Source organism: Acipenser ruthenus, chromosome 23 (assembly GCF_902713425.1).
Source record: "Acipenser ruthenus chromosome 23, fAciRut3.2 maternal haplotype, whole genome shotgun sequence".
NCBI lineage: Eukaryota > Metazoa > Chordata > Actinopteri > Acipenseriformes > Acipenseridae > Acipenser > Acipenser ruthenus.
This window is the reverse complement of record NC_081211.1, coordinates 2,903,696-2,924,075: the sequence shown is the minus strand read 5'-3', so window position 1 is coordinate 2,924,075 and position 20,380 is coordinate 2,903,696. Positions and strand designations below refer to the sequence as shown.

The window sequence follows — 20,380 nt, the reverse complement described above, 5'->3', positions numbered from 1 at the left end:
TACTTTAGACATTCATAAAAAAAAGCAAGCTACAAGATGTCAAATCACATTACATACAGCATATCCTGTACATTAAAATGCAGAACAGAACCAAGCCTACACACCGAGTTAGTGTAACTGCATTGTAAAATATGTGCAGGTAAAGTCACACTGCAACTCAAAATCTTTTTTTTTTTTTTTTTTTTTTTACTGTCTCCAAATTCACCAATTTTTTCTTATGCTGATTACATTTTTATTTTTGGCTCTAAACAATATATATATATTTTTTCTTTTTTTTTGGGGGGGGGGGGGGGGGTTGGAGGACTTTAGTTAGACTTTAGCTCTTAAGTACTTTTTAGAGAAAAAAAATGTACTGCAAACAAGCAAGCATATTGAGAAGGACTGAACAAACACAATGCCTGCAACACTAAATTCACATAAAAAGAAATATATCGAAGAGAAACAGTACAAGAGCATACTTTTTAAACTATTATTCAAAAACCAATTTTTTTAAACTAAGCAGATAAAAGGCTCCAGTATTTAAAGAGTGCAGACTTGCTTCCTCTGTTCCTAATGTTTTTAGAAATTCAGATTTACTTATTTAAAACAAAAAAATCTAAATAATGTCACATTCCTAAAATGGTTTAACCTTAGGACAGTTAGTTGAAACTTAAATCTTGTCTCTGAAACTAACTATTTTTTATTCTTGCCATTAAAACCTAGCAACTGTTTAGCTGTTTCCATTGAGTTATTTTATTTTAGTATGTACAAAACCATCATCATAAATCATTTTGATACCCAATAGGCAGTGACCAAAATGTATAGTCTATTACATTCAGACAGCAACCATTTATTTTTAGCAAACCTGTTTGATAGGCACTTGACCCACACCAGATTGGTCCCTTAACCCCAGGAAGGGTCTCAGATCAATGTCTTTGACAGCTAAAATCACCGACCAGCATGCAATCAATCAGTTCTTATTTGCAAAACCTGCTGAAGATGTGGTTATCATGTTGCCAGTTCATATCAATAGTATTAGGAAAGACAGTAAGAAAGTATACCAGCAGTTAAACTATACTAGACTGGGGCACAAAAAAATAATAACATAATAAAAGTTATGCCTTCTTAAGCCATGCAAAAAAATAAATTTAAAAAATGAAAAAGCGAAGAGGTGTGCTCATATTTATTCTTAGCCCATCCTTGTTTCCCCAGACAAAAATAATGTCACACTGAGTACATGGATAATGCTAAATACTAGTTAAAGGAATAGTACTTTTTAAAAGATAAAAACCCAAAAGCTCTCCTGTGACAAGACTCCAAATAGGCAGTCATGAAATTGATTTCTGCATATATTATACACCACTTTATTCGCATTGGTATTCGGTTTGTATTAAGTCAAGCAGGTTCTGTAGCCATTCCTGGCTCGGATAATAAAAGGAAGAGTTGGCTTTTGTGACTACTGTATGTGAATGACCCTGGGCCTACTGCTCTGTGGCAGCAGTGGCGCTCATTTTGTTCTCTTCCTTGTGTTCTGTCTCGCTGTCGTCGTCCTGTAGTTCTCCTTCTTCTCCACTACCTTGGAACATGTCGTGGGTCCATTTGGGGCTGGTGCCAGACTTTCTGTGCAGGAAGCGCCCTCTTCCTCGCTGGAAGGTGCCTCGACCACGGCCTCTGTTGTCGGCCCACTTCTTATCTCCTTCTCCTTCCCGGTCGTCATGCTGGTTTAAGAACAACAATTATTCATTACTATAATGCTTGGAAGAAAAAAGAAAAAGAAAAAAGAAGAACTTCCAAACTCCGGTATGGGATCTGGTTGGCCTTCATGGTTTTGTTTCACCACAAAACAAAAAAGAACATTCAAGTAATCCTGCATACAAAAGCCACTTACTAAGTAATATTTTTTGCTCTTTGGTGTGTGCTCTGGGTCCCACTCCTCTTCCTTGGATCGTTTTAGAATAATTGGCATTGAAGGGTTTGGAGGGTTACCATTGCTGTTGTTTCCAGGATAGTTCCCCCTGTTCCAGCTCCTTCCTCGTATCCTAAACTGCTGCAATTAAAGAACAAATATCACAGCCAATGGTAATGGGATTTCTATATAACTTGTGGAAACATATTGCTTTTCAAATCAACAGTCCAGTCAGATAAATCTATTACCAGATCTATCATTGTATAAAGAGCAATGCTCACTTACAAAGCCTCCTCTTGCTCTGCCCCTTTCCATTGGGCCACTGAAATCCCGGGCTCCCAGCTGGGACTTGTCAAAGTTCTCCTCTTTATCCTCTACCTCCTCAGTGTAGTCGCGTCCTTTGTAGGAGTGGGAGGACGAGGAAGACCGGGAACGTTCTCGGTTTTTCTTGCGTTTCCTGCAAAAACACAGAAATACAAAAATGATACTGATAGCAACCAAAAAAAATGTTTGAAAGCAGTTCTATCAGTAATGGTACAGTCCCAAACCTTCAGTCTTAAAATGACAAATGCTTTACAAACCCCATAGAGATTCCCACATTGCAAAAAGTTTCTAGAATGACTGTTCTGTGCCGATGCTATGGGGGGAAAAAATGAAATAACCGTAGAGCAACAAGGATGAGCAACAAGATTTTAGGATTATCACCAAGGGTGCATTAACTGCACTAAAATCTTCCAAATACTGCAAAATGCAGCATTTTCACAGGTACTTGCAACACTCCTTCATAGAAAACATCCTTTGTTTGGTTAGTTTTCACACAGCAGCTATTCAAAAAAAGAGGGCAAGTACCTTGATAATCACCCTGTTTCATTTAAAAGAAAGTTAACACTGTACATACTTGAGCTTATTAGGCTCTTTATGACCTTTTAATGTATAACTTTTATTGTTAAAAACAAGAGTAAATCCCTGTTCTCAAATGATCAAGTGGCTTGATAAATCCCCCTGTACCACTGAAGTTAATGTTGCACATACTTGAGCTTCTTGGACTCCTTATGATGCTTTCCTGCTATTTCAGTGGATCTCTCTCTGCTAGGGCTTGTGTCTCCAGAATCTCTCATCCCTTCCCTTTTGTGCTCTCGCTCCCTACTGGAGTATTTTTTCTGATGCTCAATATCAAGATGGAGATCCACTGAGTCACCTTTGTTTTTTGGATCTTCACCCTGTGAAAAGAAATTTTCAGAATATGTTGTTATCTCAGAGCACGTCCAAATAACTTCTTTAAACTGGTAGAAACAAGTATTGGATACCATGTTTCAAAAACCCTCGTAATTGATGAAATATGTTTTTGGATTAAAATCACTGGATGCTGCATTGAGACATTCTCGGTACAACTAGTGTGCATTTTTGAGAAATAAATCTGTATTATGTCTTCAATATTAATATTATTCCAATATAACAACAAATGACTACATTGCATATGTTAGCAAGACAGTATTTTATGAGCAGATAAACATGTGAATGAATACAATTCTCTAGCTCCCCCTGCTGGTAATATTTTATTTTATTTTTGAGGTTGAAAGCCAGTAGGGGAGGAAAGGATGAATAGTTAGTGCTGCACGTCAGATATATTGCAGGTCCTTATCATTTCTAATGTCTAAACATAAAACCGATGAAAAAATAATTCTTCCACTTGAAATCCAATGCGTTGAAATATTATGAAACCAAGATCCTCATACATGAAGGATATAATGAGGAACCAATTAGCTTGCAAAGGGACAGTGTTTTAACTTATTTTTTTTTTTATATAAACACCATATAAAAGTGGAAATCTACAGATTCTCTCATTGGAGGAATGAATTTTAGAATGAAATGACTGACCATTCCACTGTTTTGCATGCCTTTGTCTATATCAAGTGAAATGATTAGTAGGAGGGTTTAGATTCATTTGGTTTAAAAATACTTACAACAACATTGACAAGATTCCTCTGTCAGCTTGGATACTTGGGTCAAAGTTCATTCCATTTTTTTCCCCCTCAAGCTCACCTCAATTGACTTGGTGGCCATGTACCACAGTATAACCATATCACAAAGGTTGAGGGTATATTTAAACAAAACAAACAGACTGTCGCTCATTTTTTTAGATTTATGCACCTCCTTTGAAAGAAAAACACAAACTTAAGATCATCTAACACAGGACTCTGTCTTGTGAATATATTTTGCTTTGCTCCCAAAGCAGCTATTTGGAAAAGACCTCATTTAAACATCCGGTCACCTTGTAACTGCTTTCCCTGGAGCTTTTCATTTCCTCAAACAGGTGTAGGTGTTTCCTAAAAGCACTGGGAGAAACATCAATTATCCTAGGAAAAAAAAAAAAAAGTTAGTAACACTATTGGAACATATTAGGACACCATTAGTAAAATAAAAAAATAATAAATCATGCAAAGTTTCATTACCATTGGATGACTGGTTCTCAAGATATAGCAAAATGTGACAGGCGCCTCCACCATACTCCCATCACAGGGGATAACAATGTGTCCAGTGTCTTAGGTTTCCTTATGCAAGTTCCTACCTGTGAATTTCTGGGCTCTTTCGTGTCTTGGGCGTCTCTTTTTGAGCTGCTTTTCTTTGGTACAAGGCAAAGCGTTCACTTAACGTCATCCCCGAAGACTCAAAATGTTGTGCTGTGGATTTCAAAAAAGGAAATACAGAAAAATTAAAAAATTCTGTGTCATCTGTATCACATTACATGAGTGGGTCTTTCTGTTGCAATAAAGGAGGGAGGCTTATCTTTAACTTACACCAAATCAGACTTAAGGTAATCCTCAATGCAAGAGGCAAACTCAAAGAGAAATTAGTGTGTATCAAACAGGACTAAAACTTACCATTGCATAGTGGGGGGAAAGAACACAGAGATACCATTTTAATTAGCATCTTAACTGCAGAGTAGGAATTATTTCCTTTGATAGAATGGTAATCAAAACAGCTTTATATCCAGCAGTACACCAGAAAACACATCTTCCATGGATTTGTATCTTTGAACAGTGAATAACGTATGACTATCTATGTCTCGTTGAAGTCATCCCTTGGCATGGTTCTGTATCAGGTTCAACTCTCCTAACCCAAATGGAGTGTGATACTTAGGACACCTGATAAAGTTTGCAAGGAATTATGGTCATAGAAAGGAATTTATTGAACTACATTTGAAATGTGGCCAAACTTTGACTCTATCAATATTCATTATTTCCATAGGCTCACCTAAGTGATGTCATTATTGAAATTTACAGAGTTATAAATTAGGATGTCATGCACTTGAGCCAAAAATGTGTATATATTACACTCTCGCATGCGTACACACACAGACAAGACTATCAGACTATGAAATGAATATTCAGTAGTAATGCATATTGTTGGTAAAGGACTTTGCTACTCAATCCCGTCTTGCAGGTTGAAAGCGAGGTGTCCAGTAATCAATTACCTTTAACATGATGAACTATGGTGACAATATGTTGCGCAAAGAGCTCTGAAGGACTTCTTTGGGACTGGGCAGCCTGAATGTGCTGAAAGATGGAGCGGAACTCCTGATCTTGCTTGCTGGGATGCACAAGATCACGAGAGAGCCGGCGTTCATTTGCCAATACACCAGAGCAGCTAGAAAAAAGAAAGAAAAACAAACTCACATAACCTGAAACAACATCTCAGCTTAACAAATCACCCCTACTCCTTGCGATCATGTAGAAAAATCACAAGTTAGTCTTTACTTAGCGTCATTATCCAAACCAAAGCCCATTTGTTTTGTTTTTTTGCTTATTAGTTTTGTGAAAGTTGCATGAGACTCTTATTAAATAAAGTCACCATTCTGATATTCATCTACAAGAGGTTTAATTGAAAATAAACAATTACCCTGCACTCTCCTCCCGGAAAGGATCCACTCTCAATTTGACTTCAGATCCCCGATAACCAGGAAAAGCTGGAGGGGTCGCTCTGGGTGGGGTCGCTCTGGGTGGGCTCTCCTCCCTCCTGGCCACAAGCCTTTCCCTTTCTCTGTTCTCAGAGCTCCTCCTGGGAGGTGTGGATGGGCTCGGCCCTGGCTTTTCCTTGTACCTACTGGCTTTTGGGATCTTTTCAGGAGAAAAACCCCGGTAGCCGCTTGGCTCTGCTTTCTTCGCTGCAGCTACTGCTCTCTCCTCCTTCATGCTCCTATAAAGTTCATCTTCAACATCATCATCACCACCATCCTCATCCTCCACTTTCCTAGGCTTCTCCTTAGTGGTGGGGAAGTAAGCAAACTCCTCCCACTTATTAAACCGCTCATCAAGCGCGTCCTGACCTCTGCTGGCAGTGACGGTGACTTTGCCTTTGAACTTAGGATCCTCCTCAAACTCGCGCTCTTTTTGGCTCCTAACTTTGTATCTCTTTTCATGCTCTTCCTCAGTCTCGTTGCTGTGTTTGTATTTTTCTTTTTCGCTTTTGCCATAGTACTCGGACTTGAGAGTAATGTTGGCAGCCCCTCTCTCGGAGGTTCCTGCCTTGCCATTCCCTTTATCCCTCTCTAGATCTATTGCTTTCTGGTCTTTCTCTCTTCCGTTCTCCCATTCCTGCAAAAGAGTTTTACTCTTCTGCTCCTCCATGTACCTGTTAAATTAAAATAAGGGGGGGGGACACTTTTAAAAGGTGCTTTTAAGGTCATTCATCTGCACCTCTTGCTTTTGTTGAGTGTTACATCTCACACGTTTTGTATCGGCAAAAGACAACACACTCTATATGACTAGAGGTAGATGTTGTGCAAATATAAAAATGTTTGTTAGTGCAATTAGTTTAGAATGTAGGCATGTCACATTCTGAGTGCGAGAGGACACTCTTGCCAGAAACAGAAGGGATAATTATTTTTTAAAACAGTGTTCTTGTATTCTCTAAGCTTTATCAATATGATAGGACAGACCTCTTACAAGAGAAAAAGTGCAGCATCTCAAAAAAGCTCAGTAAATAAGTCACTGCAAGTTTGTAATGTTAGCTGTTTACAATAACCAAGTAATTTAATTGCCTATACAGAATATACCAATCATTCATGCATTTTTCTGTTTGCTAGCTAAACAGTATAGAGGCCAGATAATAAGATGTCTATTGTAATGGACATGTCACATAATGGCCATTATCTTATTCACATGAAAGTCTCATACTTACTTATATATTTACTTAGACCTCTCCTAAACATTTGAGATTGCCCATCATGTGTATCTAATGCATAAACAAGCCGTCATACTTTTGCTTTGTTAATTAACTTTTAGTTGTGGACTAGAGCTCCCATAATAAAATAAGTCTTCCATGGGTCTTTGAAGCTGAACTAAAAATTGAAAAAAAAAAAATATTATCATAAAGTCCTAAGAAAAAAAAAAAAAAAAAAAGAAGAAAGATAGATTGAAACATACAAGTCCTTCCTAAGACTTTGCTAGTCCTCAACTGTGTATTAATGTACCATTTGGATTAAAATGTGTTCTTAAGCTTGAATCATCACGTAGGCCTAGTATAGTACTAGCTTTATTGTAAATGGTACAGCAGTACACGGCTGTTGAATGACAAAGGCAAACGTTCAAAATACACCAAAGCAAAATTCCCATGGGGCTCAAAAAATCCTAAATGTACTCCCACCTCAGTTACACCCGCTTAATACTGTTAACAGATGTGCCTTGCAGCTCCTGCTAAATCCAGATACTTGCATATTTACAGTACAGTAAATGGGAAAACCAGGGAAGAAGCTATTCCTCATCCTGATGAGCCACTTATTTGCATGCATGTGGTAAAAGTAATAGTGCAGCAACAGCACTTCATGCCTGTAAACAGTGAGATAAGTTACATTGTTTTACAGGCGATATGAAATCAAGAATAAAAAATAAATAAAAAAAAAACACACATACTTTTTAAATGAAGGAACAGCAGATCCTGTGTCACCTGTCCTGCTGCTCTCCTCCTTCGAAAAGAATCCAAAGCCTGAAAAAACTGCCGAGGGGCTTTGTTTCTGTGGAGGGCTCTTGTTAGATGAGCCTATGCCCGAGATTTGCCAAGAGGCACTGCGCAAGGCTGGGCTCGGTGCCGAAGCACTGGATCGGGATGGGCTTTGTGAGCCTCTCTGAGCCGGGCTTGGGCGCCTCACTGCGATAGACTGCAGAGCAGGACTGGGGCGTGCTGCGGCGGCGCTCTGACTCACGATGATTGCAGAGCGAACCACCGGGCTGGCGCGCTTAGGGCTGGTATCGTAAGTTGTCAAGCCTTGCCAGCTACCCGAGGACAGCTCAGGCACGTTTTCGTTGTTGGCGGTGCTTAAAGACCCCTCATCCTTGGACTCGGCTATCTGGGACTCCATGGCCGCAGAAACCGCTGCCCCACTCTGCTCTTGCCCCTTTACGGTCTTCCGTTTGGAAGATCCGGAGCGGCTGTGGCGAGAGGAGGAGCGGGAGTCAGAAGAGGAAGACCTCCTGGACCTCCTCGAGTGGTCAGAGGAAGAGCGGTCAGAATATCTGGATCGGCTCCTGGATCTCGGGCTTCCAGACCTTCTCTTGGGAGTTCTGGATCGAGAGCGCCCTCTCCTGGGGCTGTGCTGATGGTGCTGCGGCTGCTGCTGCTGCTGGGGCTGCTGCTGCCGGTAGTTCTGCCAGTTGGGCCGGTAATTGCCATTGCCATAGCCTCCACCCCGCTGGAATCGGCCCCGTGGAAAGTATCCTCTGCCACGTCCGCGGTAGTAGTAAGGCCTCCTGTAGCCTCGGTTGTACCCCCTGAACTCGCGGTTGTTGTTCTGATACTCCCTTGGGTAGTTCCGCTCCCTGTTGTGGGGCGGGGAGCGAGACCTTGAGCGAGAGCGCGATCTAGAACTGGGGGGAGAAGAAAACTTAATGAATAGCTGTGTTTCCCAGTTTAGACTGACAGCAGAGTATAATCATTAAATGCCATTTGTAACGTTCTAAATGCTGCTGCTATCAACAACCTGAGTCTCTGCTTTCTAACACAGCAGCATGTCCAAAATAGATTTTTTAAATGTTCAGCGTACCAAACAGCTCTTTCCAGCAGATGAAGTTTTGTTTCTCAAGGTGTAAAATGTAAGCTGTAAAGCCAGATGAAGTAAGCACTTAATGCATTTTAGGTATCCGACTTCTAGGTTCCTGTTTACTTTGCAATATCTAAAAGTTCTGATTATTTCTAGAAATAAAAGCTGATGAATGAATTGGCTGCAGTTTACTTAATTTTCACAAGAGGGCACCGTTGAGCTATTCCAGCAATTATTCAGCAAATGCTGTGCCAATACTGGGTACATACATCCATACAGTTTTAAAATATGAGTGTGTTAGCCCTAACACATAATGGCTATATGCCAATATTGAACATTGTTAAATTATTAAACTACTCAATATTTGTTGTTTGGCATTATGCTTCCCAACACACACCTATCCTGATCTTTGGAAAAAATAAAATATGTTAAAAAAATCTTTAAAAAAAAATAAAAATTTGTTTATTTAGCAGACGCCTTTATCCAAGGCGACTTACAGAGACTAGGGTGTGTGAACTATGCATCAGCTGCAGAGTCACTTACAATTACATCTCACCCGAAAGACAAGGAGGTTAAGTGACTTGCTCAGGGTCACACAGTGAGTCAGTGGCTGAGGTGGGATTTGAACCGGGGACCTCCTGGTTACACGCCCGTTTCTTTAACCACTGGACCACACAGCAACGACTAACAGTGCTTTGTTTCTTCTTTAGAAATGTGCCAAAAACATTTATACCACAACCAATAATAAAAAGAAAAGTTTAAACAATAAAACATATTTAAGATAATAAACCACAAAAATAAAAAGGCATTTGCTGTACTGTAGCACTACATAGCTAACTTATTTGTATTCTTGTTAAGTTAAATTTATGGGTTTTTTTAGCTACAATACATCTAACCTAAATGTTTTATCAAACATTAAAGTATTCTAGGCACCAAACTTAAAAAAAACAATTTAATTAAAAAATAAGACAGACAAACCACAAAACAGAAAAAATAAAAACCAAAATAGAACAAACAGTAAAACAGTACTGTTCTCTTCAACAGCAGCAAACTTTCTAATAGTTTTTATTATTATTATTTTTTTAAACATACTTTGTACAATGCAAAATAAAATGAGAAGACTTGCGGAGATCTCTGTTAGTTTTAAAAGAACTCATGCAAATTCTGTACACTCACCCAGTGCGTTTTGTCATTGGAGTCAAGTTTAAACTGAGAAAGCACAACACGGAGCATTGCAAACTCAGCCTACGAAACTGAATCTGTATCTCTTATGTGGGCTCTGGTGGAAAGAGGCAGTCACATGGGCCATATGGGAAACATTTCTGCTAATCCCATGGAGGGCTCCAGCTGCCAATTACTAGAAATGCCTGCTGTAAATTGTGTTTAATACCCAGATTGGATTTTCTCTTTTTACTTAAGGCATGCCAATCCTTGTACAAAACAGGAATAAAATAGATTCAACTAAGAGGTTTACATTACTAATATATGCACTAAATCCTACATTTTCACTTTATAATAGACAGTTTTGCTTTTTTGTTTGTTTGTTTTTAAATAAAATGACATTGCTTTTATTTTTACCACACAGAGACTGGAAAAATAGTTTTTACAAGAATAAAAACACAAAATGAAACATTAACATCACCTAAGCCTCTTAACCTACAAATAATTTCACACACCCTCATGATCCTCCAGTTGGTGGTTTATTCAAATTCAAGACATTGCAGATCAAATCAAAACACACAACCGCAAGTCTGTTAGGTCCTGACAAAGATTTGCACAGACGGAAAAGTTCATGTTTGATATGTCAGATTTTTAAGTGTAGTTAGTTTGTCTTTTGACACTCGACACCTCTGAAGAATTTAAGGTTTTCAGAAGCCCACTGCCAGAGTTAACCATCTCAGCAAGAAACAGTAAACCTGATATTACATTTCCATCTGAATAAACTGATGATAGTTCTGCAACAACAGATGTTCAGATTGCTAGAAGGTCAAATATAAAAAGCATTAAGATTAAGTGTGCACCTAGTAGAGCGTAATTAAGAGCCAAAAACGGCAAAATCATTGCAGCTGAAACAAATGAAGAGCATTTCTTTGGAATGGAAATCCCCATTATCTGAAAATTGTCTAGACAAGAAACTGAATCACTTGACGAGTATAAAGCAACATGCCTCGGTTTAGTTTTTTAAAACATAATAAATATCCTGTTATGCCAACGCACTAGTTCTACACACAAGGCAATTTCATTGGATTAGAAAGGATCTAAAAAATAAATAAAATATTTCATTGCTAGTAATGCGAATAAGAAACAGACTCTGTATTATTAATACTGACATATGTTACATGAAGCTTATTTCTAAATATTGAAAACCCTATATTATAATACAGGAAGCGTGTGCACAATAATACACAGCAAAAATAATCGTTGCTGTCACAGCTAAATAACTCAAGCTATTTTTTTTATTATTATTATTATTTCTTGCTTGGCACCATACCACCTACTTATACAGCGTCTCAGGTCCATAATCCATTCAAAATTTCAAAGACAAGTTTTCCAGAATATTAAAAAAAACACAACACGATCATTTCCACCCGACAAGTACAAAGTATGGAACATGTTGTGTTACAAAATCTGAGAGGGTTTCAGCCATAGTATTAAAAAATATATAATCTCCTCATATAATAGTGTGTTTTGTAATAAAATTGTGCTCTCAATTTACATGTTGATTCTTCTGTAACTGACAGATGGGATTCCAAAATAAAACAAAAAACACACAATGGAAACACATGTAGAAATTATGTACTGTAATCAAATTTACAGTACTTTTAATACTAAAAACAGGAAAACATTAATATTTAAGAATGGCTAAATGGGGGAAAAAAAGGTTATTGAAAACATACAGGACTGGATTCTCAAAGCTACTTAATCCAAATCGTCATTAGCGCAATTCTTTCTAAAAGGAAAAAACACCCAATTACAATTCTAAAACGTCAGGCTACTTAACAGCCCCTCAATTAAAAAAATGTTTCATTGTGGTTTGGTAACACTATTTGCTGGGTTTAACTTGTTAAAGAAAATGTGCCAATGTCAATTTAGAGTAAATAGCTATTAGAATCTACCCCAGTCTTTCCTCAAGAAGGGCTCTTTAAATAAGGAGCAGTAACAGGGATCTGCTCTAAGTTAGGTTAAGCTTCAAACTGAATTGTGTGTTACCTGTATCGGTGTTTTCTGGAGCGGGATCTTGACCTGGTTCTTGACTGAGATCTTGAGAATGAACGGGACCGGGATCTAGACCCTGATCTAGAACGGGATCTGGAGGCAGACTTAGACTTCGGTACTTTGGACATCGCTGCTGACAGGTAAGATTCCTTCAGCTGTCTGTTGAAACACACAAAAAGTTTTTAAACATTATATTCTCAACACCCTTTACAGAAACTTCATGTATGTTAGATGATACAATGTAAACACAATAAAGGAGTTGCATAGTAATCCTTGGAAATGGACATGCACACAAAAACCTCCTTTACAATGTCGATGCCCTAAGTTTTACTGTAGATGTGGGCATTTTACAATATAAAAAGAGGTCTCAGTGACTTAATTATCTGTTTAAAATACACATTATATATATATATATATATATATATATATATATATATATATATATTCACATTATCTGGAGTGTTTTGGTCCTAATGGGATATTTCCTCCAAGAAGGAAAATATTTAATTGCTGGCTCAGTGCTTTGTTGACATTAGATTTGGACAATAACTACTCCAATAAGGGATCGGAAAAAACAATGCTGGGACTTAGCGATTAACATTAAAAATACACTAAAAAAATAAATAAAAAAAATAAGTTACATTGCCTGTGGCTGCTGGTTCAGTAAAAGTGAAACTGTTTGACTTCTAAAATGAGAACCAGTACTGAAAACAGGATTCACAGAACTAGGACGCTTGTGTGGGCAAAATTATGGAGGAATTTTTAATAAAGAGATACCAAAGAATCACATTTAGTATAAAAATGCAAAATTGTGGGACAAAATTAAACTAAAAATGACACGGATATCTTCACAAAAAAGCTCAAATACACTTCGGAAAATTCCACTCCACTATTTTTGACAAAACAGAGCATTGCAGAGCACAGGATTTGTTTGGTATTAAACTTCACAAACCTGCAGAACGTCTAACAATGCCTTGTTAGAATAAAGAACTGCTAGCATATCGTCAACCTGGGATTAGAGATGAATGTTATTTGGGGGGGGCGGGTGTTTAGGTTCTTCCAAGTAGTAATCATAGCATTTCAAGAGTCGAGGATAAGAGCAGCCTGGATCAAATGACTTATCCCGGTTTCCACTGTCAGCACTGATCAATTGCCTTAGTTTTTAACTCCAACTTGTTGGCTCAACAAGCACCTATCCCCCAATACTCTACTTTATCACCACTGAAATGTACTGGGATGACTAGCACTCAAATGAAGCTTTAAAACATGTAACCTCACCCTTTACTAAATGTGTTCTACATGACTGAAAACTGCCTATACACTCTTACATAACTCCTCAATTCCTTTTCAGACTGCTTTGAACTCATTAACCAAAACTGTGAAGCAAAGATCAAATAAATAGCTTTAATAGGACCAGTAGCCAAAGAAACAGAGTTAAGCACAGTAGTGTAATGCTATTTGTTCCACTATAAATAGTTTAGGAAACCACCATGCACTAAAATGAATAAATGCAATTTCTAGAATTGAATGCTTTTGCACCCCGATCATGATTTGAGCAGCATTTAAATGGATTTCACTTGACTCAATGTTTGTTTTTTAAGAACTGTATTCGAACTTTAGCATCAAACAGGAACTGTCCTGTATTTCTGAAAATAGAAGTACGGTAATAAATGAGTTGTAATTATGACTAATGTGTTGGCTTTGTGGTACCAGTACAGCAGCTACAACATTTTTAAAAGGAAGCAAAAAACAAGCACAACCGCCATAGGCCGACAAAATTATACTAGGCGACAAATAAATAAGATATTGAAATATATGGAAAACATTAAACAAATAAATCCCCTAGCCTGTGTTTGACCCATCCCACGTTAGTTATAAAAAGAAGAGTCAATGGCCATTTTGCCTGCAGCTGCAGTCATTAGGTCAACTAATACGGAATGCCTTCCTTTTCATTAATCCCCTCAATAAAACCTTAGAATTCTCATACGACCATGTGGGCAAAACCAGTATGCTATTAATTTTGCAAATTATATTTGTAAAGGGAAACCCATTCCTAATTTAACAGACACTTTAAAAGCTCTCCTGCGATTAGGGTTACGCTTTCTACAAATGTATAGCTTCTGGCACTGGCTACTTTGGGTATCAAGTTAAATGACTTTAATCACGGTTCCAAATAAAAAGCAAGCCAGCTAACTAACTAAACAGGATCTGGATATCAATATCAAACTATCGGAAATTCAAAGGCTTAATGATCAAACTTATGATCATAACAAAAAAAAAATCTTAGGCTTGCCATCAATCTGATATTGAGGATTTATCATATAACATACCGTTTTCATGGATTGGCTCATCCTTTATAATGACTGTGTGTTATATGGATTAACCATCATCATTTTTTAAATTCTGCACAGTCAACGAAGAAAAATCTAATTAAATCAAATCTCCATTTACTACAAATGCTGTGGGTTTCTATTGGCATGGGACAGGCAGTCTTGCTGGGGTCTTCCCTCCAGCAATTATGCAGCAGTTCCTCTCCGAGTTTAGACTGCAGGATGTGCCCAAAATTTGTAAAGGCAAATGTAAACACTTGCCTAGGCATCTTGTCTCTACTTCTTTTTTTTATTTTTTATTCTATAGTGAAGCCAAGAATCACACAAAGCATGAAATAATTAAGCATTTTCTACTGAACAGATTGCTGCTGCCACATTTCTGTTGGCACCGAGGGTTGGGCAACAAAAGAGTTCAGAATGTATGTATACCTGTACAGCAGTCCTGAAAAGCTAAATGGATATAATCCTACTTTACCAGATGTAGACAATCATCCAACTTTATAATGCATAGTAATCTGTGTATGTCTGCTCTCATTTGAAACTACAGGATATTGACATGGATTTTTTTACTCTTTCATGGGCCTCTTTCTTCAGTGGTACTGTTCTTGGCTCCCAAAGCCTGCTATTTGTGGCTGCTGACTTGACTTTTAATTTTTGCTAACGGTGGGTTTTGAAAGGAACCTTCTGTTCTGCTTAATATCCACAATGAAAAACACACACTCTTAAGGTTGTTTTAAAAATAATTGAGTAAATGAAAAAAAAAAAAAAGGCCATCTTCGATTTCAATAAAAGTTGGATAGCTTTCTGTGCATGCAAGCAATCTGAATCAGTTTATTGTTTTTAAAACAGACTTAAGCAACAATGATTTATATGGAATAGTAAAAAAACAATCAGGTTTTAATTCTTCTTACTAGTGTGCTAGTCTGGGCTGCGCTACAGAGAATTATCCCAAAATAACCAATGCGTCATTCCATGAAAATCAAGATTTTATATGCAGTCCGGGAGAGTTTATTCTCAGATTTTGCCATAAAAAATAAAAAAAATAAAACTGTTTTCTTTTTAACAGTAAGGTTTACACAACAACACCAGTCTGCCATTGCACAATCTTCCATCTTAAAAACATAAAATACCTCATCCATTTAAACCAATGGAACTGTACCACATTAACTTACTTATTTGGGGCCAAGGCAATGCAGTGTTTTAATCATAATGTATTCCACCAAACACAACACTTTAAGGACTATTTATGAAGCCCATTTTTATTATTAAATTATGTTTTTAGTTCACAACACTGACTCTTGGTTCGTTGTTTTATTCTCATAAGTTTTACAAAATAAAGTCCTCAAAAAAACATCCCTTAAAAGTTTTGTGAATAGGGCCCACTGAAGTTTGAATCAAAGCCCTTCATATCTGTAGGCTGGTTAACATGGATTACGCTCTGTTTATTTTTTATTTTTCAAACTAAAGAAAACCACAAGTGTACAATTAACCTGGAGACAGAAGGTGGGTTGCACACTGGGTACCTAGGGACCATTAGTGGCTTGCAGGCGCTATTATGAAGACGACTAATCAAAATGATTCTGCAATGCTGTATTTAATTAAATGTAGCAGATCTCATGTACAGTCAGCAGCAACAGATTTGCCTCAGTAAAACTGATATGACTGAGGTACACAGTTATAAACAGGGGGAGGGATGCATTTTCAGAGTGAAGTAGCCCAAATGATAATTAAAGCGCAGCTGTCTGGTACATGGGCAGTCTAATCACTGGGATTTTACATCTACAAATGTTTCAGGTCAAAATACAGGATTATCATCTCCCAGAGTCCAAGTCAAGGCCTCACAACGGACAGCTGTTCCACGTGGTGTCTGTCACCTGTTTATATCATTTAGGGTGAAAGTGGCTGGAAACAAAGAGATAGTAACTTGATATTGCCAAGGAAAAAGCACCCGTCCAACCTCCATATCAGGAAGAGCAGCTTGATTTGGCTGAGTGTGTCACAGTGGTTAGCAGGTTTTTAATGGGTGGGTTTTCAGTATTATAACACAGGTTTTTGGGCTTGTGAGTCATCAAGTGCAATCAAAGTCTTGCAAAGAAGTGGCTTAAATATAGGCACAGAACTGAAACTTCGTGAGCTAGTTTTACAAAACCGGATTAGAACGAGACTACTTTACATAAGTGCTAATCGGACTTAACGTCACAGATAAGCAGTCAATTATTAATCATTCGACATTACAGCAAGCCAGCAAATATGTTGGTTTATTTACTATTATTTTTAATGTGTAGCCTTGTAAAACATTCATGTGTTATGTGCAAAAAGACCCAATGAAGTAACCCATATTCATCCCTAACAGACATGTTACTTCCTGTACATTAGAATTTTGTCCTGACCACTTTAGTTGAACTCAAAGCAATCCTGCATCCAATCCTCTCCCCGTCTGTAGTCAGCTCAACCTCTGACCTTTGAAGAATTTTTGGAGCACATTAATTAAACAAAATGAATTCTCTAGTTGAATGTATTCCATTTAGTGCTACAATACCACAGTATACACATAAACAGGTATAACCATTAGTGTCTCTGGTTATTTGCATGCATATCTTACAGTTTGACATCCTGTATTTTCATTACTATCTTCTGCTAGGTCCCTCAAAGGAACATTGTGCCATAGAACAATGTCTTGCATTGAATATCCTTTTTATAAGCCTTTTGGTGTTATTCTTTTTTTATATATATATACATATGTAACAAATAAAGCTATTGCACACCTACAGCACAGACACCAAGGCAACTGATTTGTATTATGTTGGAAAGCTCTATTTATACAGCTGTAAAGTACACTGTAGTTGACCAATTATTGGGCCACCTACAGCAAGGTAAAGGAAACAAACTCCTGTGCTGCTGTAACAGTTATTAAAAAAAAATTAAAAAGTAATACAATTAGAACGTTTCTTGGAACAGGAGAGAGAAGGGGAGATTGGTGTGACAAAATACTTTTAATTGTTTAAACCAATTATAAGAATGGTCCCTACGTAAACAACGCCTTCAATACAAGTTAAAAGGAAAAGTATTCATCAGCTCTAATGTCTGATAAGCAAATGGCTACTCTAAATTACTGGATAAACAGACATTTTGTTTTCTTACTTGTGTTCTTGATTTAGACAAAGACTTTGCTCTGGCAATGTCAATGTTTAACATACTTGTGGGCGGAAGTTAATTTTAGCATGTTAATGATATCTCCTAACTTCAAAAATGTTCATAATGAAATATGAACCCATTAAAGCTGAGCATCCATCCGTGCAAAGCAGAGTATGAAATGGAACTACTGCACTGCAAAACACAGACGTCTTGGATCGTTCTTTGCAACAGGATGTGGTTGGCAAGCTGCTGGACAGTTAACTGCATCAGCCCAACACATTGACACCACAGCAATGCAGATTAGTCCCATAATTACCATGTTAGCAAATGTCTAAGACTCCAAAGATATATGCTCGACTGAATTATTTATTTATCTTTATTGTTTAGACTTTGCCTTCTTTCTGGTGAGTGCATGTAGGATGTTTTCCTGCATCATAAACTATCAATTCAAAAAGGGTCAAGTGAGTTTCTTGGGAGTTGTAGTTAGCAGGGCCTGTTGTACCCAAGCTCTAGGCAAACATTAAGATTTCAGGCCATGTCTTTGTTCCAAACATAATATATCTTCCACTACAGTGTCTCTTTGTGAACAGCTCACCATTAAAGATTAGTCTCCCTCAGTCCCTTTGAATAAATAAATATTAAGATCGCTCTATATAAAGGTCAATAAGACCACTTTACTCAGTTCAGTAATTATTGTGCATTGCAACTAGCATTGGGTTATGCAGGCAGTTAATTTAACAAGTAGAATGTTAAATTAGATCAATTGACCTAATTGCACAATTAAATTCACCAATGTTTTCAGCGTATGCATACTATTGGGCATTCTAGAGGATTTCTCTTTATGATTTCAATGGACTGAATATGGTAAACTGTTAATAGATCGTTAGTCCAAAAACACAATATCAGAGTGGATTTTCAGGCCTAAGGGTAATTTTTTTTTAAGTTCCTCGGGAGTAACGCATAGATCCATGAATCTGTGGGACCACAATCTGTACTCTGAAACCTGTCGCACAGTTAAGTTGTATAATGTTATAATTTCGAACCTATAAAAGAGGAGTGATTTATTAATAAGGTGTGGGGGATGAGCAACAGTTGGGATGATTCATCACATCGCTTCGTGGATTTATCAAAATCCTGCTCAACTCCGCCTCCTACTACCATGCTAATTTCAGCCATCTCATCTTTCCACCGATTTACTGTAACACTTCACCAATGATGTATTTATATATTTTAAAAATACATTTAAAGAAAAAAAAACATTATTATATGTTTTTTGTCAAGAGAATATACACATCTCATGTGTCAATAAACCGGTTCATGTACATTATGACGTGTTTGTTTCTTTCCTAAATCAACCGCCATTTGAATATGTATTTTATGGACCTGCCGATACGTGCCACCGACTCGTACTTGGATTTTCATCCTAAATGTAGTAAATTATATATATATATATATATATATATATATATATATATATATATATATATATATTAGTGATGTCAACAATTTCACGGCAATTTTAAGCTATTTATCATTTGATAGTGGTCATCTGACGTAATAAAAATGTTTATATATTATATATATATATATTATTTTGGTGAGCGAGACATATCACATTAACTTTAAACTACAGCAATACACTACTTGTAGGTTCAAAATAATGCGTAGTACAACGTGTGTACGCAAGAGACGTTTATTTATGCATTGTTATGTAGGCCTAAGCTCATGCGAACGGTTGTGTATCCAAAAAAAAATAAAAAACGCTTACCTTACTTTCTCTTTTCGACGTGTTTCTTTGTGCTAACGCTGAACTTATCACCCGTCACAAAATATTACCATTCGCAAGATTTTCAGATCCTTCTTCCACCTGCAAAAATCGAAAACAGTTTTTTTTTTTGTTTCTTCAAACAACCAGTGTGGTAATTCGAGCCCTTAATGCAGGGCATAAGTAAGAATACACATTTTTTTTAAAAAAAAAACGACGTATGGTTGATCAGAGCTTTACCGTGTGCAAATGCTACTCCATTACATTCATACTACAGAGTATTTTCAGAACAAGAGGACACATTTCCTTCCTGGTTTTTCCTGTCAAACAAGGTTTACTGTGACGCCTTGTTCCCGCCTACATTTATTTTAAAGAAACAGTAAACAGCAGTTTTCTTTTGTGGAATATCGATCTATCAGATTGGTTTATAGTACGCACATAAACAGGCCCAAAGCTCCCTTTCGTTAACGCGTTGATACTCGAACCCCGAGAACGTCGCTGTGCTGGTGATGCCTTACGTTCGACGTCTTTTTTTTCCAATCATAGAAGAGGAAGGGGAAGTTGGCGTTCAACTGTCAACTATCCCGCGGCGCACAGCCTCCAATTTTCTATTTAAGTTATTTGATGTGTTACAGTATATTGTTTTTTTTTTTTTTTTTTATATAAGACTGTAATTTAATACGGTATAATTAATTAATTTGATTTTATTTTGGATTTATTCAGTTTAAAACTGATTGTTTGCAAATAATAATAATAATAATAATTACTGCAGTACAGCTGGTGTTTAAACAAATATAATTTGAATAGAGACTGTTTAACAAAAGACATGACGGGAAACAAACATGCAGCACAACAATGTGTACCATTTTAAAATAAATGCCTTGTCTTTGTTTCTGGTTTTTAATCTCTCTCTCTCTCTCTCTCTCTCTCTCTCTCTCTCTCTCTCTCTCTCTCTCTCTCTCTCTCTCTCTCTCTCTCTCTCTCTCTCTCTCTCTCTGTGTATATATATATAT

At 37.2% G+C, this 20,380-nt stretch overlaps 1 protein-coding gene across 4 annotated transcripts; it reads right to left on the bottom strand.

Moving 5' to 3' along the window:
* Positions 1-165: 165 nt before the first annotated feature.
* LOC131699706 (thyroid hormone receptor-associated protein 3-like) lies at positions 166-19,940 on the bottom strand. 4 transcript variants are annotated; one of them, XM_058997465.1, is made up of 12 exons: positions 19,608-19,940; positions 19,371-19,469; positions 12,132-12,296; positions 7,798-8,748; positions 5,786-6,517; positions 5,361-5,533; positions 4,455-4,566; positions 4,158-4,242; positions 2,918-3,105; positions 2,171-2,342; positions 1,868-2,023; positions 166-1,697 (listed from the first exon to the last, which is right to left on the bottom strand). In XM_058997465.1, exons 3-12 carry the CDS (start codon positions 12,263-12,265, stop codon positions 1,461-1,463), a joined length of 2,940 nt encoding a protein of 979 aa, XP_058853448.1. In that variant the 5' UTR covers positions 12,266-12,296; positions 19,371-19,469; positions 19,608-19,940; the 3' UTR covers positions 166-1,460. The 4 variants fall into 4 exon arrangements, with proteins under 4 accessions (XP_058853448.1, XP_058853446.1, XP_058853447.1 ...); XM_058997463.1 differs by having other exon boundaries at positions 1,868-2,026; positions 19,608-19,939; XM_058997464.1 differs by having other exon boundaries at positions 1,868-2,026; positions 19,806-19,939.
* Between the last annotated feature and the right edge of the window lie 440 nt (positions 19,941-20,380).